The sequence below is a fragment of the Seriola dumerili genome, unplaced genomic scaffold (assembly GCF_002260705.1).
Source record: "Seriola dumerili isolate Sdu_G_001 unplaced genomic scaffold, Sdu_1.0 BDQW01000056.1, whole genome shotgun sequence".
In the NCBI taxonomy this organism is placed as follows: Eukaryota; Metazoa; Chordata; class Actinopteri; order Carangiformes; family Carangidae; genus Seriola; species Seriola dumerili.
In genome coordinates, this window is record NW_019174311.1 from 4,733,890 (window position 1) to 4,751,768 (window position 17,879).

At 41.8% G+C, this 17,879-nt stretch overlaps 1 protein-coding gene across 1 annotated transcript; it reads left to right on the top strand.

Moving 5' to 3' along the window:
- Positions 1-1,211: 1,211 nt before the first annotated feature.
- LOC111218999 (sortilin-like) lies at positions 1,212-17,766 on the top strand. The gene is made up of 20 exons (XM_022741535.1): positions 1,212-1,805; positions 3,380-3,439; positions 3,646-3,719; positions 3,819-3,921; positions 4,070-4,231; positions 4,638-4,711; positions 5,752-5,801; positions 6,172-6,299; positions 6,814-6,958; positions 7,883-8,038; positions 8,560-8,666; positions 8,941-9,043; positions 9,138-9,309; positions 11,306-11,496; positions 11,622-11,811; positions 12,290-12,406; positions 13,738-13,846; positions 13,973-14,088; positions 14,291-14,420; positions 15,408-17,766. Exons 1-20 carry the CDS (start codon positions 1,530-1,532, stop codon positions 15,420-15,422), a joined length of 2,478 nt encoding a protein of 825 aa, XP_022597256.1. The 5' UTR covers positions 1,212-1,529; the 3' UTR covers positions 15,423-17,766.
- Positions 17,767-17,879: the final 113 nt, after the last annotated feature.

Consider the following 17,879-nt stretch of genomic DNA (forward strand, 5'->3'; position numbering starts at 1 on the left):
GCAGGCTGTACAGAAACATCCATTTACAAAAGTTAAGATCATGAGATGGAAAGGTTCATTTTCATTCTTTGACCTTGTTCTTCTTGACACACCTCAGCTATCTCAAAACTGTTGATACTGACGAAGAGACTGAAGTACAGAGACATAAATCAAATACTGGATTCCATGAATCATGTTAATGGTTATATCATCAGGGATTTCTTCCATATCTGCCATTAGAATGGTGCCACTAGTCATTTGTTCCAACAAATTTGAGGACATTCCTTATTTTTTTCTTTTACATTATTGTGTATTTGCACAAACAGAGCTTTTCAGAGACTCTCTCTGGTGGGGAGATTACTAATATTCAGCATGATTTAATCTCTTGTTTGAGCTTCCCAACATCACACCACACCCAGATGTTTAATCCCTGACAAAGTAAACTGTGGGGTATGCGTGTGGAGAAATGACCCTTTCATTTAATAACATGGCATTTAATACGTTACCAAAACCTCATACAATCAGACATAATATTATAGTCATGACACTTATAAACAAAGGCTGGTGAAAGCACACTCTGACTTCGAAGCATGCATACTTTTGTGTCTTTTATGAACATGTGAAATTTCTCTCGATTACATTTTTCTCCATTGAATTGTGTGTTTGCATACAAGATTATGTTTTTAAAAACTGTCATTTAGCAGGTGAAAACATTACATAAGTTTACATGAGGGAAAATAAATTGGAAACATGGCTAAGACAATTTTTTTTTTTTACCCATATTTATTTCTTAAGTTATTTACCTATTAGGCTGTTACATTTTAAGTGACAGAACCTAGTGGCTGGATTGATGGGTATGAGCCAATTAAACTGCACTGCAATTCCACTGCTATTTCTACATGTAATGTCATTATTAATCTTGAATGTTGGCTGTATATCAATAAGCATTTTTTCATCCAAATGCAGTTGATAGCTGATCCAAAAAAAATGTTTTTTTTCTGCTTTAAATGAAGTAGTAGCTGGATGGAATTACATGATAGTATTACTCAACCTATCCTGACAGGCTTTGACAGCTAATTATACAGGTCCTGAGTTTCGGCACCGCCTTTTCAGAAACGAACCAATCAGAAACGCGGATAGGTGGACCACAATAGAAGAGCAGCCAATCACAGCGCCTCCTCTCGGCATAGAGCATTACGGGTCCGCAGACACAATTTGCGCGATCGCTACAGTGTACAATGTTGGCTGAGGAGTTGCAGCGCGAATAATTGGTGTTAAACACCCTCCTTCATTTTCTTTATTGCGATTATTTCTCTGTTTTCACATATTTTCCCTCCTGGCGCGGAAGGAGTCGGAGCCTTGCCGGAGCTCCGTGTTTTCAAAGCGTGAAATAGTCGGTGTCAGGAGGACTACTGTTTTGTTGATGTCATCGGCGGCAGAGCTGTAGCGACCTTCAATTTCCAAGCAAGCCCGGGATAAATAAAGACTCGGTGTGGGGTGTTTTCGTCCTCTTTGTTTTGTTTTCTTTGCCGGTGACACGAGCAACGACGATGGGACTCTTGCTGCACTGTGCTCTGCTGTTATCTCTTTCTACTTTCGCAGCCGGTTTAGATTTTCAGCCGGGATCCCACACCTCCGGACAGTCGGTTTTTGTGAAGCGTTCAAACACCGGAGAGGAGAAAGCTGCGAAAATCGTAAAGAGGTCTCTGCCCGCATGGCTCATTCCATCACCAAATCACAAGATTAAACGGAGGAGCACCGACCAGGGCGACTCCTGCCAAGCTCTTCAAGAATATGGCACCAAGTTAGCAGACAACACCCACCGTGTAAGTTACCTACTGAGAGGTCCCGTTACACTCCGCACGTCTGACACTTACATGAGCCGAGGGAGGAGGATGATGCGCAGGTGCTAACCAGGTGCACGAATAGGCCTAATCAGCTATCCGGTGTACTGAGAAACCTAGCTACTGATGGGCTGTTTTCCATTCAGCTGTAAAACCCTGCAGCCCGGGATGTCTGCTAGATGGATATGACACTGTAGGTTTATTTTTCCTCCTGTGAAACGCCATTAAAACATCATTGTATCATCATCAAACCTTTCTACAAGCTCATAAAGCCACTAGAGGAATCTTCCTGTCCTTCTGAGGGCTACCACGTCAGGGCTGCCAAGATTTGTTTTCTTAAATATTTGGTGCAGTGAAATACAGTGTAGTGAAACTGTAACAACGCCTCTGTTCCTCATACTTTAAGATGTGCGCAGGCTACACAGAAGCACCAGCAAAACCTCTGTCAAATGCTCCAGCAGTGGCTATGACCTATATCTCATTGTTGCTGTAGTCTGTGTCAGAGGATCCACTTTTCTCAGCCTGACAGAGAGTGAATCTGTCCCAGTGTTGACAGGAAAATTGGCCCTGGGGAATCCATGTGACTAGCTGTGTGGTAGTGATTTTGTAATTAAATGCTGTGTTTGTGTGTTAGTGAAAGCAGGCAGCCAGTCTGTCAGGAAGCAGAGACTACAGTGGAGAAGTACAGTAGAGAAGAGAGGGCTAAATTTGGACTCCACAAAGAGAAAGCAACCCATTTCTGCATCTCATAAAATATCTACACAACTGTGCACTGCTCTACTCAAAACAAACAGGCTGGACAGACTCAGCAGAGTCCTGTTCTGCCTATTTGCGTAGCACCTCATCGCCATGTGATCAACTTTGCATTGCAGTCTTTGTATACTTGGCCTCAGTAATCTGAAGTCGACAGAATTCCTAGAGGCTGAGCCTTGTCATTCCCCTGGAGGTTTCTGCTGCAGGTCCCACCTGTGCTGGAGTTGCTTACAACATGAGCTGCTGAAAAAGACCTGCCTCAAACAGATTGTGAATGTCCACACAGTTGAAGAGTGATAGGCCACTGAATGGAAAACATGATTCTAGACTTTGATTTCAGGCAGAAGGGGAAGCATGAAGTTTTTTTTGTTAGAGCCACACTCCTAAAATGACTTGATTTACTCTAAAATAATCAGAGGAAAATCTCATTCTTCCACCTCAGTTTTAATGTGGTGTTCAGGAGTTGTATTCAGAAGTCTTTCCTGAGAGCAGTGGCCTTGAAGCCTTGTGCTTGCTGAAATGCTTGTCTGTTCTGTCCTAAAAAGTGAAGTGGTACTTCATTTTTTTACACTTAACCATCTGCTGTTTGCTTGAGCACATGGTGAGAGGAAACATGGCACCAGTCAAAGCAAAAATACAGTCAGGAGGCTAAATTCACAAAGACTGCCGTTTATAATTGTGTGGTCAGTTGGTCCCTTTGACCCTTTTCATAGTGAATTATTCACAGTGCACAATACTCCTCAATCTGTTTATTCTGAACATATTTTACATACATGGTGATGTTTTTGCTTTTTTTTCCACAGTACACCTTCAATGACCTGAGTGGTTCAGTGTCGCTGGCCTGGGTTGGAGATGGCACGGGGGTGAGTGCTGCACTTGTCTCGCATGCATGGTTGTTCCACTGTGACATGAGTAGGGCTAACTTGGGTGGGTTACTCAGTGAACTGTATGAAATTGACAGGCTAGTCTGCCTGCATACATGACATAATAAGTTCCCTCACATCAGAGTCTCATGCATAACAATAGATGATCCATGCTCCACTCAAGATTAACCCTCTTTCCCCGACAGGTCATCCTGGCTTTGACCACTTTTCAGGTGCCCTTCTTCATGATAAGACTTGGGCAGTCCAAACTTTATCGAAGGTAATTCTTATGACCTCACCTGTTGGAAAAAAAAAAAAACAAACAACATAGTTTGTATTTGATTTGCATGTAATTTGGCTGCAACCATTTGTCCACCAGTGAGAATTATGGGAAGTCATTCCAGGATGTCACCAACCTCATCAACAACACCTTCATCAGATCAGAGTTTGGCATTGCTATCGGCCCCGAGAACTCTGGGAAAGTAAGTCATGACCTTATCAAGTCCTCAACACATTTATTTTATATAGTCATCAAGAGTTTTCACAAATGTAGTGCTGCTATAATGCATCCCTAACACCCTGCCATCTTACGTGGCTTCATCAATCTGAATTCTGGACTCTGGATTCCAGGTGATCCTGACAGGTGACGTGTCCGGAGGTCACGGGTCTCGGATCTTTGTCTCTGATGACTTTGGGAAAAGTTTCACCCACAGGGACCTGCCCTTCATCCCCCTGATGCAGATCACATACAACCCTGATAACTCCAAAGTGCTGCTGGTCCTCAGCAACAACGTAAGTAATGAATGATAATGTTGTTTGGAGAGTAATCAGTTTGGATGTCAGTTGACCTCACAGAGAGAAGAGCATAAGAAGAGTCTATATAAACATGAAAACTCCCGTTCTGTTGGTGGGGATCTCAGTTTACTAGTCATTTTAAATTTATCATTCATTTTAGAGGGTGAGCGACCTTTTTCACGGTCAGTTATAAAATCCTTAAGCAGAGGTTGGACCACCATCCCACCTCCACATAGCAAGAAGGCTCCCATTGGTTAATCATTTTTCATCATGTGTTTGCACAGAGTACATTCATTAACATGGCTGTGGTGTTTATGAGCAGGTCTGTTCGAGCTGTGTGAAGAGTGGTGTTGTTGCAGGTGATTTAAGACATTGTTTTTTTTTTGTTGTTGTTCATCTTCAGAATGAAATGTGGCTGTCTGAAGATTTTGGCAGCAACTGGAAAAAGGTGCATGACATGGTGTGTCTGGTGAAATGGTAAGAGACAAGACAAACAGATGGTACAGGCACCGTAGTCAGGTGCGCAGTGAACAAACACCAGTGTGATTCAGTATGCCCACGAGTCTGTGTCTGAGTGAAGTATTCCTGTTCATGGAGAGTAGGAAGTGGTGGAGGAACCCCATTCTTATTGGTGGGGCATATAGCAAAGACTTGAAAAACCCATATGCTCTCTTTTAGTCAGTTGTCCTTCGCTGTAATTTTAGTTCTTTCATCAAGCTAATTATTACAGGTAAGCGAAGACAACTGAGTGCCACCTCTCTATACTGAGTTTTATTGTTCATTGAACAAATATATGTCACAGGTCTGCCTATCTACCCTCCTTTGCTGATAGTTTGGAGGATTTTAATGAATATTTAATTATCCCGAAACATGTTCACAGGTTTACTCCCGAGACTTTTATTGTCGCTGCACCTTTGCCTGTAAAACGGTATCGCAGTCAGTGAGTGTTTGACTAGCTCTGTTGTGACCCAGCCCTCTCAACACTCCTGTTGTTTTCGGAGGCACTCCCTGGTATGCATTGCCTAGTGACCTTTGGATCCTTAAATATCTTTTTGGTTTCAGTTTTAAAGCTGTGTTTTCAAGGTCGCCATGGCTGATAACATCATAGGTCCAAAACAGACTTCCTGAAACATAACCTTTTATCACGGAACAGGTAGCAGGAAAATGGGTCATTATCAACTGAGATGTCAAAACACAACACTCAAAAGCAGAAGTGCATTTCTGTATGCTGGTTATTTGATAAGCTGTGTCATGTGATGTTTACTTTCACAATAAAAACAAAACACAGCATTATGGGAATAGACAGGAGACTGTGTGAAGAATCCCGTATGAGACCAGGTTTCTTCCTGGTGCAGAGTTTTCCAGCCTGACTTTGTTTATTGAGATGCAAGCACACTGAGAACTATCACATCATTATCAACAAAGTAATCCACATCTGTTGTGCTCACATATCCTTGACTCTGTGGAGCCAAATGTGCGTCTGCTTATCCCAAACTCTCTGCACTGTCCGATTCTAGGGGAAGGAAGAATACCATCTTCTTTACAGCCAGCCTCAACGGATCCTGCAGTAAGTGAGCCGCTCTTTAAGCAAAACCTGAAATGAAAAATGACCTTGTGACAATTCAGTCCAGACCTACGTTCGACCTCATCCATTTATGTATGTACATGTAGATTACTGAGGGACAGCACATGGGATAAAACCAAAAAAAGATAAGCGCCTACGTGTTTTTATTGACACCTCTATTCTCCAGTGATCAACTGGATTTGGATTGGATGATGAATAAAAAGAATGAAATGACAATTGGTATCAATATAGCCGATGATCCCGGCCTGTTGAAGCTTTTTGTTCCTTTTAATTCTACACATATATTTTTAACTTTTAGTTACACTTTGCATACTCGCACTTTGCACTTTTATTTCAACGTTTTTTTTGTCAGGTGATCGGGGAATGCTGGAGCTGAGGAGGACGACAGACTATGGTAAAACCATCAAGACTGTGGCCACTAAGATCTACTCTTTTGGCCTGGGTGGACGCTTCCTCTTTGCCTCTGTAATGACGGGCAAGGTCAGTACACAGTAGGTCCATATAGACACGAGATCATGCATCCTGAGGCCAGATATTCATTGATTTATACCTTTTGTGTTTGTAAGACAAATTTGAAATCCAGTAAGCAGTTGTGAGGTGAGACATACACCGCACCTCCGGACTGTTTTCGTGACATTGAATTTCAAATTAAGTGCTGGCGTTCTTTGCTGTAGCGTTGGTCCTTTTCAGTAGTCACAATTGAAGGGGATGTGGTTGCAGAAAATAATATGAAGTAAAATACGTTCATGTTTCCTCCTCAGTACTGACAGTATTTACTGAATTACCTGCTGTATATGCTAAATCAATTTGCTACACTCAAAATATGTAGTTTTCAAGACGCATATCGTGTGCTTACGTATGCATGGCTCTGTTTCCCTATAACGTTAATCAAGTTATATTTATTTTTTTCCCGTTCTTTCTCTCATCCCCCCCCGTTCTCTCTCGTTCTGTCTGCCTCCCTCTATTTCTTTCTGTACCGCGTCTTTCTCTGCAGGGGACTCTGAGGATGATCCACGTGTCAGTGGACCAGGGTGAGACGTGGAACATGGCCCAGCTGCCCCCTGTTGGCCACGAGCAGTTCTACTCCATCCTGGCAGCGAACGATGAAATGGTCTTCATGCATGTTGACGAGCCGGGAGGTCAGTCCGTACGGCAGCGTCACGCCTTCACTCTTCGCGCTGTGTGTAATAAAGCAGTAATGCTATTTAAGAGACAGATGGTGTGTTTGCACCTGTAGGAAATGTAATTCAAAAACTATTAATTACATGTGAATAAGGTTGAGGGAATAAGTAAATGCGAATTACTGACTTGTACTACAGGTCTTACACTTCTGAGGTGCAACAATGTGGTTTTCTGTGCATAAGGTGTGAACCCTATCTCACATTTTTAAATCTTGGAAAACACATTTATGAATATTATATTTAACCTACATAATCTTTTCTCACAGCAGACGTGTTGACTCGTCACAGGTTTCATTAATAACATTAACAATGGCTGTGTTCTATTCAAGTGTCATGACTATGTGACAGTGAACCGGTATGCACAATACCCAGACCCTGAAGTTGTGACACACTTTCAGTGAAAAAGGCCAAAAATATTCAGACAACCCTGTTTGTGTACTTTTGTTCTCAGGGTGTTTTTCATGGTTTGAACTAGGCCATTTATTTCCGATGAAAGAAAATGTAGATTTCTGGGATGAACTAGAACACCTGACTGCAAGCCCGGGCCCTGTCTCCCAACGCTAGTGGCCAACCTCACTAATGGTCTTTTAGCTGAGCGCGATGCATGCATCAGCAGGGTTCCTAAAAGAGTGGAGGTTGTTATAGCAGCGTATAAATGTCCATGGTTATGGAATGTCATATTCATGTGTCACATACGGGTGTTATGTTTGGGTGTCCACATAATTTTGGCCATGCAGTGAACTTGCACCGCATAAATTAAAGTGCCTCATTATCTGTTATAACCATCAGGACATTATTTCATATCACCAGCTCTGAAACGCTGCATGTGAATGTTCTCTTCGGTGTGTGTGATCCTGTTTGTTTTTTTCTGTCTGTCCACAGATACAGGCTTTGGTACCATTTATGTATCAGATGACCGGGGCACCGTGTACTCTAAGTCACTGGAGCGGCACCTTTATACCACCACGGGTGGTGATACAGACTTCACCAACGTCACCTCCCTGCGTGGAGTTTTCATCACCAGTGTCCTGGCTGAAGGTAGCTCTATACATGTGTCTGTGCTTAGATAAAGGAGTAGCAACACATGCCTATACTCAAATTCCCCTAGAAACACACACACACACACACACACACACACACACACACACACACACACACACGTATGACTTCTCCATTACATACTGGAGCGAGGGCGTTGGGTAAATATTTAATTAGCTGTTCAGTGTTAGATGTGCAGCTGGCTGACACTTGAGCAGAAATATCTCACATCACCAGCTAAATCTTAACTCCATCATGTCTGCACTCTGTATTTTCTGCTGAAAATCACTTCTGTTTGCCTCCCTATATTATAATCCCTCCACTCATGACCACTCTGTGTATGATTATTGCCCAGGCCGTATGGGTCTGACCCTTGCATTGCTTACTCTTGCTCACTTGTAATTTTGGGCTAACTGAGCCTAAGCTTTTTATTTTCACACATTGTTTCTGGAGTGCAGTGTGAGCTAAATGTTGCAGATCAGCAGTAAATGTTCTGTCTGTGTCTGTTCTTGTTGTTGCAGGTGACTCTGTGCAGTCTGTGGTGTCTTTTGATCAGGGAGGAGAATGGGTTCCCTTGAGGAAACCTGCCAACAGCAAGTGTGATGCTACTGCCAAGGACCCAGAGAAGGTAAATTTAAAAATACAGAAAAAAAAAAAAAAAAAAGAGGAAATGGTGTTTCTTGAGAAAAAAACAAAGATAAAAAGTGGATCAGTCTTGATGAAAAACTTTTGTAAGCTGTAGCGACAGATTGGATTCTGTTGAATGATGAATTGACTTGGATTGCACTGGATTGCAGTGTACATGGCAGTGTTGGTTATTTTTCATCTCCAGTCAGCGACTTTCACCGTGTTGGTACTATTAACATCCAGACACCAAATGCTGATTGTGTTTATTCCTACAGTGCAGTCTCCACATCCACGCAGCGTACAGCACTGCCATGAGGCTGAATGTCCCCATGCTGCCTCTGAGTGAGCCAAATGCTGTGGGCCTCATCTTAGCTCATGGTAATTCCCAGTTCAGAGCTTTCATACCAAATTTGTCCAAGTTTTGTGTGAGATAACCTGGAAGTTACTGATCTGGTTAAACATATTTCATCAGGGAGTGTTGGTGATGCCATCTCAGTGATGAGGCCGGATGTGTATGTGTCTGATGATGGAGGGTACACCTGGATAAAGGCCCTCGATGGACCTCATCACTACGCCATCCTGGACTCTGGAGGACTGCTGGTGGCTGTGGAGCACAGCCCCAATCAACCTGTCAACCAGATCAAGTGAGCTACAGTTACAGGGAATGGGGGAGTTTGGGTTTGACCTGTATTAGCTGATGCTAGGAGACGTTTCTGTGCTCTATTTGTCCTCTGAATTAAATTTAGTCTCACAGTAATAGGCCTTTTTTCACAGCAGACATTTTAACTTTCACGGTAGAAAAAGCACAGGCCTTACTAATAACATTAACGATGGCTCTGTTCTATACAAATATCTCACTAACAGTGTGACCTTGAGCCGGCATGCACAATACCGAGACCCTGAAAATGAAGCAGCTAAATGGAATTCGGCCATCATCAATTTTATTATTTACACCTGTGCTTTTCCTACTGTGTCGTGTCAAATGTTTTCAGTGAAAAAGCTGCTGAACAAGCAAACTGAGCTGTGGACTCCCAGACCTCCACAATATCAGCTAAGACAGAGAGATTTTCTTAAGCAGTGTTAAGCGCTGTTTCCCAGGTTCCCAGTGGAACAGTTCACTACGCTTGGATAAACTCTCTATAGCCTTCGCAACAGTGGTGTGGTGGAGTGGCCATCAGTGATCCACGACTTTTCCCGGTGGGTCGCTACACAAATTGGGGCAGCGGCTCAGTGTGAAAGAAATAAACTATCAGAGAGAGAGAGAGAGAGAGAGAGAGAGAGAGAGAGAGAGAGAGAGAGAGAGATGAGAGAGAGAGAGAGAGAGAGAGAGAGAGAGAGAGAGAGAGAGAGAAGGGTGTGGCTGTGTGGTGATCAGCCCAGTGGAGCAGGCTGCACGGCCCACTCTGATTCTGTGGCCATCATCTCCCTCACGTCTGCCTCCTCAGCAAACTACATTTGGTCCCGAAGCTCCTTCCACCCACTTACCCTTTATGTGTTGGTATCTTTATCATTGTTTAAACATTGAGGCTGCAGTGGACTGTTGCTGACTCACTTCACATGACTAACAAAGTAAAAAAAACAAAGGTCCGGCTAAAAAGCTCAGAGAAAAGAAGTTACAGCCCAGAAAATCTAAATTGCGTCAAATAGCTGTGGATCTATCAGCTCAGCTGAAACTCTGCAGACAACACAGAGGAGCAGAGCAGCAGAGAGAGTTCAGGACCAGTAAGTCCAGAACAAACACCAGTCAAGTTTTACAGCATAAGCGGTAGAGAGAAGACAACAGGAAGCTTGTCTGAGTTTATTTAGCAGGATAATGTTGTACAGCTTCTTGTTTAATCAGAAATTCTCATGTGCTGATGGAAGAACTCTAAGTCTGTGAGATTCACTCAGATCTACAGAATTTTATTACACAGACATCCAATGAGATGATAGATTTAAAATATGTCTGATGTTGTATTTACTGCTGTACTAGTCTGAATTCTAGTCTCACCCTCTCTCTACAGCTACTGACTGGAGTGGAAAGTGTAAAATACAGATAAAGCTTCATACAATGCTAATTGAACAGTTATAGTTATTAATGGTCAGTTTTTGTTGAGACTTGTTAGTGTGTTGACTCAGTTGTATGGTCATTTTTTGAGGCGGTAGCTGCTGTGTTGTTGTAGTTGTGGACTGTAATATGAAAAGGTGTTTCTCATACAGTTCTTCTTCACAAACTACAGTTATAAAATCACCATAAAATCCGTAATTAAACTATATAAAATATAATGTATAATATATAAAATTATATAAATACAATTCATGTGCAGCTGTTCATTTAACTTACTGCTTACTACATAGTTCTTGTATAGTGTTTCCCCCGTCTGCCAGTGTCAGAAAGCATGTGGTGATTCTTATTCCCTCCCTGCTCTGCTTTGTAGTTCTGTCTTTGGAGGGGATCAAACTATAAGACAAGTCTAAAACCTGTCTTTCTTTACATTAATATGATATGTTAAATGAACATTGTATCAAAGCAATAGCACATTTGACGTCAGCCTTGTGCTTTCTATACATCTTATTCTCTACCACTCCCTGTCATATGTTATTGCTTTACTTTCAAGTGTCTTGATGCTAATGTTTGTACATTTTTCAATGTCCTGACAGGTTTTCCACCGATGAAGGACAGTGCTGGGGCGTGTACAACTTCACCGACGACCCCATCTACTTTACTGGGCTGGCATCAGAGCCGGGAGCTCGCTCTATGAACGTCAGTGTCTGGGGCTACAGAGACTCCCTCCTCAGCCAGTACTGGATCTCCATCACCATTGACTTCAGGGATCTACTCACCAGAGACTGTGAGTGACCGGATACAAATATGATGTTATTGTACTTGTGTAAATTTAGAGATCTTTTGTCATCATTTTGTGATTTGTTTGCGATCACATGTAAACTGAGCCCAGAATATTGACTCTTTTTTTAGGTGACGACAATGACTATGTGCAGTGGTTGGCACACTCGGATGACATCAGCGACCCCAACGATGGCTGCATGCTTGGCTACAAAGAGAAGTTCCTGCGTCTCAGAAAGGACTCTGTTTGCTGGAACGGACGAGATTACCAGGTCAACACCCAGCCGACCCCGTGTCCGTGCACCCTGGATGACTTCCTGTGGTGAGACTTTGACCTCCACGCTCAAAATGTCAAACTCCACCACTCAAATACATCCGAGCAGACGTCACTGGATAACGTTCAGTTTAAATGTATTTTTGGTGACTGGTTACAACTGTTATGTTCTGTTCTTAGGCTTCTGCTCTAGGCGGAGACCACAATATCCTGCTGAAGTAGAAGTGCAAATTTGGCTGTAAATGTTTCTACTGTTTGACTAGAAGAATTACTGTAGATCATTCATATTTTATTCAAACTCTGTTTCTGGATGCAGAGGATGCAGTTTAAAACATAAACTAAAGTAAGATGAGGAGGGTCCACATTAAACATGCCAAGCTGCTATCAAATAGCAGTGTGAAAGAATCCTGCAGCGTGTGTTTACTTTAGGTGAAAAATAAATTGTGGCTTCAAACAGAATTCAGAAAGTACAAGTGCTGAGCCGAACAACCAACGAGGTTATTCCTTCCGCCTTTGCCTGTCACAGTGACTTCGGATACTACCGTCAGGAGAACAGCTCGGTGTGTGTGGAGCAGCCGGACCTGAAAGGAAAAGTGCTGGAGTTCTGTCTGCACGGCAAAGAGGAGCAACTGCAGACTAGTGGGTAAGGCTCCAGCTTCAGAGGATCTCTGTGTGTCAGTGTTGCTGGTTTAATCCTGGTTTATTACATAAAATCAATCAATTATGAGAATAATATCACCTCATAAACAAGTAATGTCCCTGTGACAACGTACAGGAGGAAGCAGTGAATGTGCTGACACCACGTGACTCACTTTAACTAGTCTGCTTGATAATTATCTTTGTTTATTCTCTTGACCCGTCTTGCCTGAGTAGTGGAAGTAATAAAAGGTTAATTTTGCAGTAATGGTGTTGAATAGTTTTGATTCTTTGTAGTCCATTTATCTATGTGCAATATTAAAACAGATACTTTATATATATATAAAAGTGTAAACCAGATTTTGAATGAGGCCATCAGCACTGTCATGTTTTATGCCAGAGAGAGTGACAGAGGATTGGCCTCAGTGTCAGTCCGAGTCAGAGGAGACGAGTGATGAGAATGAGGAAGTATGTGTCATGCAGAGAGCAGTCAGAGGAAGCAGACGAGGAGAGTGAGTCTCATGTCTTCGTTGTGGAAGAGTGAATGTTTTTGGTAAATGATGTTTGCCTCACTGTGCACACACTGGCTCAACAGAAAATGAATAGCTGTTGGACTGTCCCTGAAGACTCCAGTTAAAGCATTATGTGCAGCAGGTAGGGTAGGCTGTTGTATTGATACAGGTTAAAACTAGATTTACGTATTGTCTGCCTCCGCCACTCAGACCAGTCTCAGGTTACATCCCTGTTTATCCAGAGTCATAGAAAATATCAACCATTTGAGTGGAATTTTGTCATAATTGCTTTGTGATGTCTTGGGTTATGGCTAAAAAGTGTTTCGTCAGGTCATACTGACCTTGACCTTTGACCTTTGACTACTAAAATCTAATCAGTTTGTCCTTGATTCGTAGTGAATGTTCGTCCCAAATTTGAAGTAATTCCCTCAAGGCGTTATGGAGATATTGCGTTCACAAGGCCAAAACCATGTTTTGCGAGGTCACCGTGACCTTGGCCTTTGACCTTTTACCACCAAAATCGAATTAGTTCATCTTTGCGTCCTAGTGAATGTTTGTACCAAATTTGGAGAGGTTCCTTCAAGGCGTTACTGAGATATCGTGTCCACGAGAATGGGACGGGCCGACGTCGCTGGCGCGGAGGCATAAGAAATGAACACTCACAACAACAACAACAACAGGGAGCTGTTTTAGCCTCGTCTTACGTTTTTTACATTACAGTGATTTAAGTGTATCAGAGCCGAGGCAAGCGCGACTGTTTTTTCACATGTAAAAATATGTAAACAATGAGCAATAATAATATCACCACTGTGCTCTCGGTCCACAGCTACAGGAAAATCCCCGGAGATAAGTGTGAGGGAGGAGAGATGCCTGAGCGTAAAGAGATTGACCTCAGTAAGAGGTGTGTGAGCGACCTGGTGGGCCCAGAACTTCTGGTCAGTTCCTCTGCTTCGTCACACTTCTTGAAAAATGTTATGATTATAGATTTAAACATGCTGTACGTTTGCCTACAGTATATCTGTTGCTGTATTACCACTTTCTGTCTGTTGTTATTTTTACAGATAGACAGTCACTCCTCCAAGTCTGTGCCCGTTGTGATAACAGTCATCATCATCATCATGCTGCTGAGCGTCGCAGCAGGAGTCGTCTTTGTCAAGAAATATGTGTGTGGCGGCAGGTTAGTGTTTCCTTCTGATTTATAGGTCCAGTTCCTAAACAAAGACCTGTCTGGAGGAGAACATGTGCGGCATGGCAAACTGTATCTTGACTTATTTAGAGTTAGCGCTCTTCCTCTCTTGGCTTTCCTTGTGTTTTATGTGTCGGATGGATGTGTTTTTCAGATGATTGTGACGTGACAGTGTTTTGAATCTGCCCCTCAGGTTCTTGGTTCACAGGTACTCCGTGCTGCAGCAGCACGTTGAGGACAATGCTGCCGAGGGGATAGACGAACCGCTCGAGACCAACCACACTCAAAACGGCAAGATAGAGTTTCACGACGACTCAGATGAGGTACGGTGGATATATTTCCCTCACTCATATACAAGTCAGGATAGAGAGATGGGTTCAAGGTTTTCCTTCTAAATTTGGGCCACACACTTTGACGCTAAAGACAAATATCCGAGTTTTATAGGCATTTATTCATGTGAATGAATTATCACCAGAGAACAGCAGAGAATAATCGTTACTGTTAAATCCGCTCTGGAAACTTCCAGATGCTGTGAGCAGCAAACACTATATTGATGTCAGGACTAGGGGAAAAGTTCTTTACTTGGATTTATGGATGTAGAAATACAGTAAATCCTTTTCATGTTGTGGGCCTGTTTAACCCTTACTGGGGGGGGAAAAAAACTCACCTGGCATCTTTTTAAATAATTCAGCATCGTCTAAGGTTTCCAAAACATTGCAACATGCAATGACAGCAGCTCTTTTATGATTCTTTGTGATTTGGTCTTAGCGAGTTAGGAATCCTCTCCACTACTTCTAACTTCTCCCAGACTGACACACCATTTATTTTTAGGAGTTTCTCCTAAATCAGCAAGTTAAGAGCTACTTTTAGCCTTAACATGTGTTGTGAATACAGGCCCTGGTGTAGTACTTAGTGCTGACTTTAGAATCTCCCACTGTACTGAAGCTCAAGTATTCAAACTATAAATAAAAATGCAAATGTAAATGTGATAGTGACACTGTTTCTAAATTACTTCAAACATATCTTTGGCATTGCGGCACTGCATTGTGGGAGGAGACAGTCTATGCGATGTTTGCCCCTTTCAGTTTTTTCAAAAGTGAAAACAAGTTTTAGAATACAACAGTAACCAGTAAGGTTTAAGAGGAAGTTAGAAAATTTACATAAACTGAGCCGATAACTAGGTCACCTGAGTTATCGAGTTAGGTGTGTGTGTGTGTGTGTGTGTGCAAACATGACTAAGATGGTTTCTTGTTTGCTCACCTGGATTGGTTCTGCCTTCATTGGTATGTCACTTTCTTCCCTGTGCACAGGACCTGCTTGAATAGCAGGCACAACCTGTCATGCAACTAAGCAACGGGTTTCCAGTCCTGCCCGTGGACGGCCGCTGTTCCTGTCACTCTTTTGTCTCCAGCTACTTCTTCCTTTCACCTTCTAGTATGAACTTTGGCCTCAGCTACCAGACGAAGAGTCTGTGTCACTCTGCTGTCATCTGTGAAGTATAATGAATGTACGGAGGCGTCCTGGGACTAATGCACAGTTGAGGAGAACTAAGGAGGTCTTGTAGTGTTGTGCTTCAGTTATTGATTCTATTGATTGAGTTTGAATCTTCAAGTTAAACGAAGAACTGATGCAGTAATTTGAACTGCTTACAGAGCCAGAGTAATGGGTTTTGAAGAAAAGCGATTTGTATAAATTCACCACCATTGCATTACGGGTCCTGCCTCTCCCGTCACCTGGGAGTGCTCCTGGAAATACTTTTCACTTCTGTTGAAGCTCTGTGTCCTTTTTCTCATGCACTTGTACATAAACCTGTTTTTTTCTTCTTCTTTTTTTTTTTTTGTTGCCATTTTTGACGTGGTATCAGTTTGGAAGGTGTTAAAAAGATTGCTGTAGGAAGCTGGTAAATAACTCTCCCAAACCACTCGAGTCTTAATCCCTACTTTTAATAATTATTTGTCTGTCAAAAAGTGTCTGGACGGCCAAGAATACATAAATATTAGGTATTTCAGCCTCCTCTCTTGGCACTGATTTATGAAATCCCTCGTTCTAGTCTGTACATGGAATACAAGCCTGCATACTTTAGGTACTCCATGGTGTTGAGATCCATGGTCAAAGTAATAAGACACAAGTGGACATTTCCATTTGCATTAGGATTGATAGCAATAACATGTTTAGATCCAGTATATTATCCATGCACGGTAAATAACCCTATTGGCAGAATATCTCTTAAGGTCTCCACTTGCTCCATTCGATGAATGGAGACGTTTTTGTGTGTAACACATTATGCATCAGTGTATAGGGTGGTAAAGTGTGTCTGTTTAAAGACAGGGTTTGTTAAAACATTAATGTCTGCAGTTCTAACTGCCTAAAGCACAAGGTCCTTTGTATGCTAAGAGTTTGTAGTTTAACATTTTTCCTAAATGTGACGTAACGATAAATGTGATAATACTGTAATAATCACTGTAGTCATATACGAGTTGTGTTTATAATCATTCGAGCCGTTTTTTGTACTAACAAACTTTTAAACTTCCGTGGCAAATGACAAAGATGTTAAGAAATGGCTCAAATAACTATAGTTTGATAGTAAATGTCAACAGATATTTTTTACGACGCATTCAGATAACCCAACACTCCAGTGTAATTTGGTGACAGAAACACAGGAGCAATTCAATAATGTAAATGTTGTATAGCATAATTAACACTGTAGCCTATTAGTTAACAGACATGGTTCTATAAGCTGCAACACCATGCGAGACTGTTGGGGTTTTTCTTTCTTTTGGTATTTGCATCTGCTGGAACAAACACTTAAAATAACTGGATTATGGAAAGTCTCTCATCGGGCTCTTTTTGGGTAAACTGCTGTTTTTTTTCTGTTTAATCACTGCTGTCATTTTGAAGCTAAACTGGAATGGCCAATGCCTCTCTACAGATCTGTCTTCATCAGATCATGTCAAGTCTTACAGGATTTTTTTTTTTCTTTTAAACATTTGTTGCACAATCATTTGTCTGTCTTGTTTTAAATGTGTTGCTTTCATGCAGGTTTTATTTATTTGTGACTAGCAGGTTTGGAGTGCAGTAAACTGGATGTGGTTATGCAAGTGCCTGGTGTGAGAACATGATGTGAGGCCCTTCCAATGTGTGGCCAGCATCTATTTACTGATAATTATTTATATCAACTCATGTGTAACCAGTTTCATCCAGTACAGCAGTGACATCCCGTAGCTGCACTTGTTGACAAAGATGAAGTCTGTTTCATGTGGGCTCCCATTGAACTGCATGTTAACTCCACAGAGCTCCATAAAGAAAGGAGCCTAATAATAATATAATAACCTGGTTATTCTCTCTTTTCTGCCTTGGCATGAGACTACATTCAGGCTGTGATAACTTGACAAGAGAGTCAACTCAAATAAAAAACACAGAGTGGATACAGGGTTATTATGCAGCTGCTATACACTGGGAGATTGCTGAGTTCTTATTTAAAGAGGGTTTATTGCATTAAGTGAGGGTAACACATTTTCTTACAGTTTAAAACTGCTGTATAAATTAATAAGTCATTGTGATGGTTCTGTAAATATACAAGGTTACATCTTTGTATCTGCTATGTTTCTCTCTTCTGTATATTTGAGGCAATTTTCTTTGGGTTTGCCAATAAATTCATACGTTCCTCTACTTTTCTCAGCCGACTCTTATTTCTAACTAACAGCAATGGGAAAAATATGAAACTAGACAATTAAGCCCTGTAATTATTTTTGTATTTCTGTATTCCCCTGCCATTACCACAT

Excerpts from the sequence above, each read along its gene's own strand:
- LOC111218999 (XM_022741535.1), top strand. The coding sequence starts at position 1,530 with ATGGGACTCTTGCTGCACTGTGCTCTGCTGTTATCTCTTTCTACTTTC. Across the intron at positions 1,806-3,379 it reads TAGCAGACAACACCCACCGT|TACACCTTCAATGACCTGAG; the intron begins GTAAGTTACCTA and ends TTTTTTCCACAG. Across the intron at positions 5,802-6,171 it reads CAGCCTCAACGGATCCTGCA|GTGATCGGGGAATGCTGGAG; the intron begins GTAAGTGAGCCG and ends TTTTTTTGTCAG.